Genomic DNA, 13,550 nt, shown 5'->3' on the forward strand with positions numbered 1-13,550 from the left:
GCACACACTCTTTGAATAGACAGGGGTTCAAGTCCCTGACTGCTAAATATGGTCAATCTGCCAACCCGCACTGGACCAGCGTGAATTGTTGAGGAGGCTTCCATCCTGCAGTGGGTTGATAATGGCTGCAGTTTACTTTTTTTTTCTTTTTTTTTTTTACTCACAGTTATGCAACGCTTATTTTAGGCTGTGTGATATAATAAATTAAATATATAGTAGCTGTACCTATCCTACAGGTGTTATGGATCGCACCTGTCTTGAGTTCCATATAAATGTTCTTTGGGAAGCCTCTTGGTGCTAGTTTCTTATTGAGGCTCTTTGGTGCAGTACTGGTGGTTGACACGATGATCGAAATGGTCATTACTTATTCCATATGCCTTGACTTCCTGTCTTAGGTGTGAGTACTTTTCCTGATCTTTTCATCCGTATGTTTTCTGGAGGTTGCTGGGGTTGGGCACTGTTATGTTGATCAAATAGTTAGCCGTTTCCTTCTTGTTAGTGAGGGTTATGTCTATTCTGTTGTGTGGGATTGCCTTGTCCATTATGATGGCATGGTCCTGGTATAGTCAGTGAGTAGAGGTCTCTAGTACGGCCTGATGTTCATACTTGTAATACAGCAAACTTTCTTTGATCAGCTGGTATTTTTGTGTGCTAGCTTCTGATGTTTATCCTGGTGACCTGGTCGTGTCTGTGAGTGTACTTCTTCTGGGCAATCACCCTGCATCCTGCAGTGATGTGCTGTATTGTTTCTGCAGCCAAGTAGCATCGCCAACATATTATCTATTACTCCAGGTTCCTTGGTAATGTATTTCCTGTAGTTCTTGGTGTTGATTACCTGGCCTTGGATGACAAGCATAAATCCTTCATTCTTGAAGAAGAGCCTTCTGTTCGTGAGCCAAACGTTGGAAGCCATCTTATCTATGTAGTCTTGATGGAAGTAATTGTAGTGGTTGCCATGGTGTGTCTACTTTGCCCATCTTTCTGTCTCTTTCTTCAATTGAGTGTAGTCTCCTTGTTGAGGTTGATTTTTGTGTGCTCTTTGTCTTTCTTAAGGCTTGTTAGATTGGTGCTGTGTTTTCCTGGAAGTTATCCCACAGGTTTTTAATCGCCTTCTCTTGTTTAGTGAGGTCATTCGATCCCCTACATTCTACTGACTGTAGTCAGTCTCTCAATGGCTGACTTCAGGTGGTGTTGGCACCCCTTTGTCATCGTTATCCTAGTCTATCTCATAATCTCCTCCAGCTCAGTGTGGTCCAATCTATGATCCTGAAGGACTACATCAGTATTGGGACTGCATAAGTGTTTATGGCTATGTTCCTGCCATTTTTTTTTTTTTTTTTTTTTCGATTTTAAAAGTCTTCTCAGTCTCTGATGGTATTTCTCATCAGGCATGCATTGATCTTGTGTTCTAAATGGTGGGCCTTCATCATCCCCAGATATTTGCATGTCTCTCCCTCTCTCGTGGTTTCAGTCTCTTTGCCGGTCTTCAGCTAGTAGCTTCATCTGACTGGGTAGCCTTGGTGCAATCCATGTATCTTGCATTTGTCTAGACCAAATTACATCCTGATGTCAGTGCTGAACTCTTCAGTGGTCTGGAGTAGCTGTTGGAGTTGATTCTCAGGTGAAGCGTAGAGTTTGATGTCATCCATGTACATCATGTAAGGAAAGTGTGCACGGGTTCATCCTCTCTTCTTTTAGGGGATATCCATACTTGCTGTTATTGTGCATGGTGGACAGTGGGCTCAGGGCATTTCCCCGGAAGATTCCTCTTCTTGTGGGTATTGGTCTTGTTGTGATGGCCTCAACCTTGATGGTGGTCCTCCATTTTGCCATAGTTACTTCTAGGAAGTGTGTCAGTGTCGTGTTGACTTTGCTGACAGCCACTTATGGGGAATATAGTTGAGGGCCTTGCAGTAGTTGATGTAGGCGATGTACAGGTTGCAGTGTTTCTTGTAGGCTTGCTCCATAACTGCAGCATTAATGGGCAATTTCTCCTTGCATCCTCTGCTCATCTGCTTATATCCCTTTTTCTGCTCAGCCACGATCTGATTCTCCAGGTGGTCTGATATCTTCTTAGGTATGCAGTTGGTCAGGATTTTGTACATTGTTGGGAGAAAAAGGGATGTAAGACAGGTGATTGGTCTGTGCTTTGCCAGTTTTATGCCCTTGGCCTTCAGGTAGGTGATTCCTTGAGTCAGAGAACTATAGGATTGTGTCAGGGTGCATTATTACCTGGGTGAACTGCTCCACTATATGCTTGTGTGTGTAGCTGAACTTCTTATAACGGTAGTTGTGGATGTTGTCTATTTCTGGAGTTTGCCAATTGTGGAACTTCCTGATCGACTGTTGTACATCTTTCTCCCAAATCTCCTATTCTGTAATCTCTTCTACATTCATTGTTTTCTTCCTTTTTACATCTATCCAGGGGTATAGCCATTATGGCTAACTTCACTGTTCCACAGGTATCCCCAGAATGCCTTTGAGTACCTTCTGACTGTGGCGTCTGTTGCCTTCCTTCTCCTTTTGTATGATTTTCCTGTGGAAGGCTCTCTCTCTGATTTTCATTAAATATCTTGTCTGTTTTCCCTCTGGGCACTCTACCTATAATGCCAATGTCTCTTGCTGAGTGCCAGGAGTTTCTGCTTGAGGATGTCAAGGTTTTCTCCGATCCCATGATTATAGGTACTTTGTTTGTTGTGGATGTTCTTGAGGATGCCTTTCACTTTTCTGAATAGCTTACTTCTGTTACCTTGTTGGTACTGGTTCAATTGGACTATTTTCACTCATCTCTTCTATCTTTACTCAGGCTGGTGATCCTTTGTCTTTGCGTTTTGTGTTATGTTGTTCTCTGGTTTTCCTTCTGCTCACATCCTGCTTGATTTTTTTCCAAGATTGCAGGAGTTATCAGGTTCTCCTTGACAATGGTGCATCAAGAAGAACCTGCTGTTTGTTGACCTTGAACCACTTGGCATGCATGTTTTGCCTTATACATTGTCATATCTGTCTCTTGCTTTGTTGCTTCGTGGTATGCTCGCATGTTGCACATATTCATTTCGATGCTCCACTTCATGTGTTGACTTCTTCTACCCTCCTGGGTGATCACTAGTGCAGTTGTGCAGGGAGCACTTTCATTTGATTGGACTGTATGTTTTTGCCCTTCACTTGGGGTAGCCATATGGGAGACAGCGCTACTCACTCCACTGTTTTTTGCAGGAGACTGTCTCTGTCAGGGAGACAATCTCCTGCAAAAGTCATTCCAAACTGACCCCTCTGCCTAAGGCCTGAACATGAGTGACTTTATCCTGTGGCACACTTGATGCAGTATGTTCAATATTTATACTTCTCATCTTCATCCAACTATGGAGGTGAATCTGTTTAGCTTTCACATCCAGTGGTGGGTGTTAGTTATGGGAGTGACACCAGATGGTGCTGACTCTCAGTCATCTCTTCGTCCATGAGGGAGGTAGGTGGAAGGTAAGTGACTTCACTCCCTCCCCACAGTGGGATTCGAACCTGGGTCCATGGTCTGGCTAGCTTCGTAACCATTGGGCTAATCATGTTTTGCCCGTGCGTGTGGTTGTTCTCTCTGACTAGGGGATTCCACACTGTGACAGGTATTGCTACCAGGTATTGCCACCCTGTGTACTTACACAGGGTGGTTGTTATGTCTGGTGTTACTGGTGGTCAAGGAACTCTCTGACTATCCTACAGCTGTTAAGGATTGCAACTTTCTGGAGTTCCTTATATGAGTTCTCTGGGAGAGCTGTTGCTGCTAGGCTGTTATGTAAGATCTTATATGACCTTCAAACTGGTAGTTGACACGATGATCGGGATGGTCATTACTTGTTGCATATGCCACATCTCTTTAATCTCCTGTCTTAGTTTCATGTACTTCCTCATTTTTTCCTTGTGGGCTTTCTGGAGGTTGCCAGTGCTGGGCACCGTGATGTCAATCAGATAGGTATTCTTTTCCTTCTTGTCAACAAGGATTATATCTGGTCTGTTGTGTGGGATTGTCTTATTATTATTATTATTATTATTATTATTGAGTGTAGCATATTTATAGTAGAATTATTTACAATAAAGCTTGCATTATGCCAGGTGTATGCACTTTGTTGCATGTGCAGATCTTGTCAATGACACACTTCCCAATATGAAAACAGTAATGCAAAAAATTAAAAATTAAATTCAACAACTAATTTTAAAAATCATAAATAAAGATTTAACTGTAATCATTTGCCATTAATTCTTTAAATATTCATTAATTTTTTAAATTGCTTTTCAGACTGTAGACTATCTAATATCTTGCTACAAGTTTGGTTCTTTCACAAAGGTTAGTATATGATGTCTATGTGTGTGTGCATGCAATACTCTTTTGCTAGATATTCACAGGGCTTTAGGTTAATATTTTTTTGTGTCAGGTATATCATAACATAAAAAAAAATTTCCCGTCTTGGAGCTAAATCCTTTTTTGCTGTAAGTTTTCCTACAGTGGAGAATAATTGTAAGAATGATTATATCCCTGATTAATGTAAATGTATTCTTAACTTTTTTGAATAAGATATTTATGTTTTATTCTAATCATTAAATTTCATAGATATTATTAATCCACAGTGCTATAGTTAAATGTATGACTTTTACCAAATTACAGTGATTTGAAATATTTTGCTATACAATTTCAAAATAAGAAAAGTTTGTGTCTTGAAATTATCTTAAATTGCATTTTCCCTTCAATTTCCATTAGGTTACTTTCTGTAAATAGTATGGACTGTGAGTCAGCTTTTTGAAATTACTGCACTTTGTTATGTATAGTGTGATTTCTATTTTAACCTAGATATTACTTCTTAAAATTTAGTCACTTTCAACCATGGTGAATTTTGACTTGCTTCAAACATTTTGCCCATCATCATATCCTCCCTCCAACATTGAAAGAAGCCATTATTACTTTCTGTATATATGCATTTAGAGAGATAGAGAGAGAAACTAAAAATTGTAGCCTGTAATATATTCTCATTCATTTTACTTATGGAAAATCGGAGAGAAATGACAAACAATCAAAATAAGTTGAAAAAATGTAGATTTTCTGAGAAAGGTGTGGCATGGATAGTCAGTTAACTGTAAAGTAATAAAACCACATCTCCATGCAATAAACAGGTAAAATTTTAGCTTTTTGTTACCTAAATGTAATATCCTTACAATAAAATAAGCTCCAATCCAGATAACCTTGATTTAAACTCAATAGTATTTTGAAACCTCTTTGGACTCCATTATCAAATCTGAAGAGAGTACGAGACAGTTCAAAAAAGGTATTTATTCATCCAGAAGTAGTTGTGATAGAAGGTCTAAACAATCATGTATTGCACACTTTCAGATGGCCACTGAACAAAATGACACATTTTTGCCACCTCTCAATACAGTTCTGGGCCAGTTTTGTAGAAGCCCTCTGACTGACCTTCAAACTACAACTTGGCAGCAGAAATCATCTCATCATCAGCAGCAGAGTGTTTTCCACGAAGAAAGAATTTCAGGGCAGGAAAGAGGACAAAATCCAGAGCGCAAATTCAGTAAGGGTTTTTTTTTTTATGAAAACCCCAAACACGAGAGGTATTAGAACCTATTGTATTTAGTACCGTGCTTGGGTTGGAGGTTCGGAAGACGAAAGAAGATATTTGTTGACATTAGACTTGAACTTCTGTAGACTATAATTTTCAGGGAATACATATGAAGGAAGGCTGTTCCAGAAAACGCGCTAGTTGAATGAATAAACGAGGAAGATGAAAAGTTGATTTTTTGAGTTTGAAATTGAACAGTAAATGGATGTTGGCTGGTGGCAGCACGTGTTCGGACAGTTTTGAAAGAGAGAGCAGGAGTTATAGAAGCCAATTCAGAAGAACAGTGCCCATCGAAGTATGTGTAGAAAAGACATGCAGCAGAAACAGTACAAAGTATGTCATGTCTATGAGACAGCGAGTGGAGAGACTCTGTTAGAGAGAAGTCATTAATTAACCTATCTGACCTCTTCTGAATAGAATCTAGAAGCCTGAGAGAGGTTTTGGGGACACCACCCTAGATGTGGGAACAATATTACATGATAGGGCGGATTTGCGATTTATATAGAGTGAACAGCTGTTTGGAAGAAAAGTAACGCCAAGAGCAAAAGAGAAAACCAAGTTTTTTAGATTCAGAGGAAGCAATATTTGTAATGTGCTTGTGCCAAGAGAGATTAGAAGTCAGGGTAATCCCCAAAAGAGATATATCATTTTGCCTAGAAATAGGAGTGTCACTAAAGGTAAGCATAGGAGCAGAAGAATCCTTTTTGCGAGATATAAGACAAGACTAAGTTTTAGAAGGGTTGAAATCAACTAAGTTGTCTTTGCCCCACTGGAGTATTACCTGAAGATTGTCATTTAAGGAATTGGTAGCAGATTTTCGAGAAGTTGAAGCTGATTGAGCAGGACAAGGTTTCTCAAAATGGAAAGTGGAATACAATGTGCTATCATCGGCAAAACTATGGATAGGATTTAGAGTCAGTGGAAGAAGGTCATTAAATTACAAAAGGAAAAGAGTGGGGGAAAGAACTGAACCTTGGGGGACACCAGCATTAGTGGAGAAGTTAGAAGACAGAGAGCCATCTACCATCACCCTCAGTAAGCAAGCAGAGAGAAAACTGGATAACCAATTACAAAAAAAAATGTTTGCAAACCATAAGGTGGAAGTTTGTGTAGAAGACCTTTATGCCAAACACGATCGAAAGCCTTTGAGACGTCAAGAGCAACTACTTGTGTTTCACCAAACTTTTTCATTGAATTTGTCCATGTGTAACATAAACCAGAAAATCACCAGAGGATCGACACTGACAGAATCCATACTGGCGATCGTTGATCAGACAGAAGGTTTCTAGGTAGTTTAAGAGTTGGCGTTAATTGATTTCTCCATTACTTTAGAAAGAGTAGAAATAATTGCAATGGGACAATAATTGGATGGGAGGGATTTGTCACCCTTTTTTTAGGAACTGGCTGGATATGAGCAAATTTCCAAGCAGAAGGAAAAACACCTTTGGAATAAGAAAGTGAAAAAAGGTGGCAAAGAACAGGAGTAAGTTCAGGAGCACAGGTTTTGAGAACAAGTGGAGAAATACCATCAGGATCTGGAGTTTTCGTAGCATCAAGATTCGTCAAAATCCTTCTGACATCCTTTTGACGGAAGACCACAGGAGGCATTGAATGGAGTATGCTGGGAATAGTGGGAGGTGTTTTACCAAGATCATTAATACATGAGTTGGAAGAAAAATAGGATGCTAGCAAGTCAGCTTTATCCTTGGCTGAAGTGGCCACAGAACCATCTGGTTTTGCCAGAGGTGGGAGCAGAAATTGGCAGAAGTTGCGGCCAATAGTTTTGGCAAGAGACCAGAATGCATGGCTACCATTAGGACAAGAAACAAGTTTTCTACTCTTAGCCTGCTCAAAATCTAGTTTGTACTGATTAATAACTGCTTTTCAGTTGTTGCAAGCTTTGGTGTAGTCAGAAAATGAAACGAAGAATTGGAAACAAGCCAATTACAATATGCAACGTTCTTCTCTTGAACAGCCTTAGCACATTTATTGGAAAATCAAGGTTTAGATAAAGCATGAGATTTTAAAGTGGAGTGTGGCAAAGGATTCTATTCCTGCAAAAATAATTTCACTGACATGATCAGAGCAAACATTGACATCAGAAGTTTTGAAACAGTAATCCGACCAAGGAAAAAAATAAAATAAATCTCGCAGGTCATCCCATTTTGCATTCTTGTAATGCCAAACAATACGAGGTTGGGAATAGCCATGAGATAAAGGCTCCATTGGAGAAGCAACAATGACCAGGTTGTGATCTGAGGTGCCTAAAGGACCACTCACTTCAACCATGTTCTTAGAAGGGTCATTTGTGAGAAAAAGATCAAGCGTGTTGACTGTATGGTTAGGATTGTCCAGTATTCTTGTAGGTAAATCAAAAATCTGTGCAAGGTCATTAGTAATTGCAAAAGCGAACATTTAATTGTGAACATTAAAATCACCAAGGAAAATTACCTCCCTATTAGGAAAGTTGGACTGGAGAAAGTCAAGTTGCAAAGAGAGATAGTCAAATAGCTCCAAGTGATTAGTGGAGTTGGAAGAATGGTAGAGACAACAGATGAATTTGACACAATGAGGTAGAGAGATTTTAAGCCAGAGAAGATCAAAAAGAAGAGATTCCAAATTACCACATCTCTGACAGGGAATATCGGAACGGCTGCAGTTATAGTTTAGATACAGCATGGGTTTGTTAAGGGGAAATCTTGTCTGACTAATTTGATTGGATACTGCTATGTGGTCACAAAGGAATTGGATTAAAAAAATAATATTGGTATCGTATACTTGGATTTCAAGAAAGCTTTTGATACTGTTGCACATGGAGCACTGCTGTACAAACAGTGTAAAACAAATAAACATCATTCTTACGGTGCTAACACTGTTTTTCTTACTGGTTCAAGATTTACTTCTTTTATTGATATTCTACAAATTTGCATTATAGCATATATGTTTTTAAAGCTGTTTATAATTAAAATGTCAAAAGACACATCTTAAATACAGCAACGTCTAAAAGTAAAACAACTGATACAAGAAAAAATTTTGAAGTACTCCCATTGTATTTTTGGAAGATAGCCATATAATTGTTGAAATAGTTTTACTGAAGAATGAGGAAATGTGGTTGAATATTGAGATGTGAAATATGTATATAAATATATATACAGGCACTCCTCTACTTACGTACAACTTGTAGATATGTACAAAACTTCTCAAAATTAATAAAAATACTGTATATCAAAATTATTTCGACAGTTGCACAAAGTGCTAAAATCAGCTGTCATGTACACTGGATCCCCACTTTACGATATTGATCTGTTCCAGAGACACCATCGCATTGTGAAAATATCGTAATGTGAACCCAATAACACATTGTTTTTTGGTAATTCCTTCCAAGATCTCGGAAGTTGAAATTTTCACTATATTACTAAGCTATTATCTCTCTAAAAGGTCATTTTTTATAATCGAAATTGTATTATGTAATTCAAATAAGCACAACACAAAAATCACTTTTAACTAAAGGATGCAAAAACAAAACATGTGGCCAACATTTACGAATGCTACTGGCTGAGAAGGACTATGTGGTCCAGTCACACACAATCGTAAGCCCCGAAATAAGTAGGCGCCGGTTAACACATCACTAGAATCATCTGCTTTATAGAATCAAATTTCAGAAAGAAAAAAAAAAAAAAAACACAATCCAAACTATTAAAATGCACTACACTTTCACTATTTATTGTCCTGGAAACTCAGGTTTTTCGTAAAGCAAACAGAAAATTGTCAACAGAATGCACGCAATTTACAGACAGTATTAATGGAGCAATATGGCCTTAGTCACTGATGCTCTTAAAAAAACCCTACTCTAACAACTCCAACACCGTTTATTGCTATGTTTGGTTATAAGAATCAATTTTGAATGCCTTCGTGATATTTTTCTAAAGCACATTTCTGGTGGTCACCACCATAAATAAAACAGTAAAAACAATTTGCAGTTTCTAGTTTATCGGGCTTTTCTGTTAGTTGCAATCTTAAGTCGAAATTATAAGTGGGTAGTAAACTCGATCTTATTGCATTTGCATTAATACTGGTAGATGGAATTCTGTGGGTTTTTACATTATTATTGTGAAATGTGTTTCCCCTTCACTGAAATCTTCAGTCATATAAAAAAAAACATAAAGTTTCAGAATCTTCTCGCTTCATTCCTATTTTTTAAGCTTTGTAAACTTGGTACTCTGTATCTCACCTGGACGTATCATGTTAGTTGCAATTTGTGCGTGCTATTGATTTATCTTTTTTACTGTTTTAAATTTTACGACCAAAAAAAGAACTCTTGTTTTTTTTTGTTCTTGTATATTGTATCTTGCTTATACGCTGTACATTATTATTCATTGTGCGTTTCTTCAGCCTTTTAAGTTGGTTACAAATCGTAAAATGCTGCAAACAATACATAGTGTGGTGAAGTTTGTTGGTGGTTATAATCTCAGTGAGTTGTACTATACTTGTATTTAGTATCTATAAGACTGAAGTTTCATATACTTACGTACATGAAAAAAAAACCCAATTAAGTACGCAAGTCGAGGAGTGCCTTATATATATAAAAATTGATATAGCCCCCGTGACCCTACTTCATGGTGAGATGAGGATTTCACTTAATGCTGCAAATCTCAATCCTGGATAAGAACAGTCCTAAGTTTATGGATATCTGGAAGGAGGGGGAAAATAACATGCAGTTCAACTTTGTAAAGCATCATTGCATTACGAAGATTTTCCATCAATGCCATTTTCTCTATGGAATTGATGGCAAACCTTATTTAAAGATTGTCACTTTTTTTCCCTTAACTTTTTAATATCCAAAATATCATGTATCACTTTGGTCCATTTTCAGAACTGTTAAATAGTTCATAAATTTTGAAAAACGATATAAATGATCAAATGTCAAAATAGAAATTTATTTTATAATTTTTTTATGCAAATTAATAAAACCGAACAATATACCTTAGTATATGAAAGCATTAATATTTTAAAATACAGCATAATTTTTTAATGATAATCATTATTGCCCTCGGTTGTCAAGCAAAAATTTATTCATTTCAGCCTCTGTCATCTAAATTAACACCTTGTCTGCCACTGTATAATTATTGTTAATAGTATGTTTTTGTCTGCTCTTTTGGGGGGGTTATAGCTAATGTATTGTGTCTATTGGTCTGTGAGATGAGGCTTTTATGGTGTTGCATTAGTTGCGCATTAAAATTCAGTCTGGGTCAACAGCAATTGCAAAATAGAAAATACCACATTTCTTTGATTCTAAGATGCACTTTTTTCTCCCTATAAATGTCGCTAAAAATGGGGCGCATCTTAGAATTGATGGTGTCTTATTGCATTCGCAGTTTTTTTTTTTTTTTTTTTTTCCTTTCCGAATTTTTCTCCCGCTTTTGCACACGGCACCACACATTTTATTTTTATGCGGAAACTCAGCCTCCAAGTTTGACCATTATCGCATTCTCCAATTCCATTGGAGAATAAAGTGGCATAAGTGATTTCATGTGCTTTCGAAATGTGAAGCCACCGTTATTTCATTATGGTGGAGCTTACTCAGCGAAAGCTAGGAAGTTTTGTTTGTATCTTCGAAAGTACATAAGAAGTGGAGTTGCTGGATTTCGTTCATTTTGATCCCTTATTGCACATTAAAATGTTGTCAATAAGATTGCACTATGAAGCTGCATTGAAACAAAAAGTTATTGTGTATGCAAAAGAACATGGAAATAGAGCTGTGGGTTGACATTTTGACATTAGTGAAGTAAATGTTCATCGTTGGAGAAATGATCGCAATTACATATTTTCGTGCAAAGTAACAAGCAAGTGCTTTACAGGGCCTAAGAAAGGAAGATTTCCACAAGTCGGTGAAGCTGTGATACGTTTTGTAATGGAGACATGTGCAAAAGGATTACCCATCACTCGACAAGCCATGCAATTAAAAGCCGGAGAAATTGCCAAGTTCCTCGGAATAGAGAAAATAATTTTTAAAGGCTGTCATGGCTGGTGCGACAGACTCGTGCATTGTAGCGGATTATCGTTAAGGTGGCAAACATCTATCTGTCAAAAAATTCCTGTCAAAAAAACTTTCAGCAGTAGCTGATTAACTTTCAGTGACCGCTGATGGTCGATTCGTGCACAAAAAAATGGATGGATGTCGGCAGACCTTATGGAAGACTGGCTAAATGTTGTGTGGAATAGACATCCTGGAAGTCTTTATAACAACCTAGCATGATGCATTTCATGGACATTTGTCCAAATGGGTCAAAAATAAAATCGTGCAAAAACATGGTGACTTGGTTTGATTCCTGGTGGCATGACTAGCCAACTGCAGCCATTCGACGTTTCAGTCAACAAACCATTTAAGGATTACTTGAGAAAGGAATATGAATCCTGGCTGTTGATTAATCTTCTGCTGACACCTGGAAAAATTAAGAAAGCGCTGGCATAAAAATTGGCAGAATGGGTATCAGCAGCTTGGAAGCTAATCCCAGAAAGAATAGTGCAGCACTCATTTAAAAAATGTTGCATCACCAACACTCTCGATGACTCAGAAGATGATATATTATGGGATAATGAAGATAACGACAGCTCAGAAGAATCAGACTCTGATATTGATTCAGATGCAGATATCGACGGCTCAGAAGATTCAGAAGGAAGTGATGAATAACATACCTGGTTATAAATACTGTTGTTGTTAGATATATTTTAGTGTTTTATTTTATTTATTTTTTTTTTTTCTTAGAATAAAAGCTTTTTTTTTCTGTTGGTGGTACTGAAATTAAGGTGCATCTTACAATTGATGACATCTTAGAGTTGAAGAAATACAATATAAGGTTCAGTGATTTTATCCCATTTCTTGTTCAGTTATTCAACAGAGGCAGAGGTATGTGCTTCCAGAATGGCCTCATGCCAATTAGCTTCTGGACACCAATGTGTAACTAAAAAAAAAAAAAAAAAAAAAAAAGAAGAAATAATATTTCAGAAATACTTCATATCCCCCACTATATTTAAATTAAAAAAACAATTTTTTAGATTTTTTTTTTTTTTTGTGTTTTTAGATTCCTGAAATTGTGGCCTTCAGAGAAAAGTTGAACACATCCCTACAATATGATACAGTATCTGTAGAAAGAATATTGTTAGACCTTCTTATCGAGATTAAAAGGTACTGTTTGAACATAGATTGTATAGTTCATTCTATTATTTTTCATAGATACTTCATTCTCTTTTGCATTGAATATTAACTAAAATTTCTTTTGAAGTGGTTTTAATATATGTACAGAATAATTCTAATGGAGCAATATATTTATTAAATAATAACATTTTTATATTGTAATGAAAAGAATTTTCTTGGTATTATCTCTGAATGTGCCATGTAAATGCAGTTGGTTAATTTGATTTGGCACAGTAGTTGATCCCAAAGTTGTTGATCTGCCATAAAAAATCAAACCAACCATCTGGCTCAGTATCATCCAGGCATAATTAGCAGAATATAGTTGCATTGTAAAAATGACTTTGAGCACAAGCAAAAGGGGTCAAGGTGAACTTCCAGGAATCCTGTTATCCTAAATGCATCCGCTGTCTTCCCTATGATCAGAGACCAGAATGCATAACTACCATTGGACGAGAAGCAAGTTTTTAACTAGAGTGTGGAATAAAGGATTTCATCCCTACAAGAATAATTTCACTGACACAATCTGAGCGAACAATGACATCAAAAGATTTAAAACAGTAATCCAGCCAAGGAAAATAAGAACAAAAACCTTGCAGATCAACCCATTTTGCCTTCTTGTAATGCCAAAACAGCACGAGGCTGAGATTAGCCATGAGAGAAAGGCTCCATTGGAGAAGAAACCATCGCCAAGTTGTAATCTGAGGTGCTTAGAGTACCACTCGCTCAGCCATGTACTTTGAAGA

General features: G+C 37.3%; 1 protein-coding gene across 2 annotated transcripts in view; it reads left to right on the plus strand.

Annotated features, from left to right (window-relative positions):
- Nucleotides 1-13,550, plus strand: part of psidin (phagocyte signaling impaired) — a 513,704-nt gene that overhangs the window by 365,001 nt on the left and 135,153 nt on the right. For both annotated transcript variants that reach the window (XM_090371034.1, XM_090371035.1), the window contains 2 exons: nt 4,286-4,333; nt 12,695-12,798. In XM_090371034.1, coding sequence (XP_090227160.1) covers nt 4,286-4,333; nt 12,695-12,798 — 152 coding nt within the window. The remainder of the gene's footprint in view (nt 1-4,285; nt 4,334-12,694; nt 12,799-13,550) is intronic.

Source organism: Mastigoproctus giganteus, chromosome 3 (genome assembly GCF_048544385.1).
Source record: "Mastigoproctus giganteus isolate SK-2022 chromosome 3, ASM4854438v1, whole genome shotgun sequence".
Lineage (NCBI taxonomy): Eukaryota > Metazoa > Arthropoda > Arachnida > Uropygi > Thelyphonidae > Mastigoproctus > Mastigoproctus giganteus.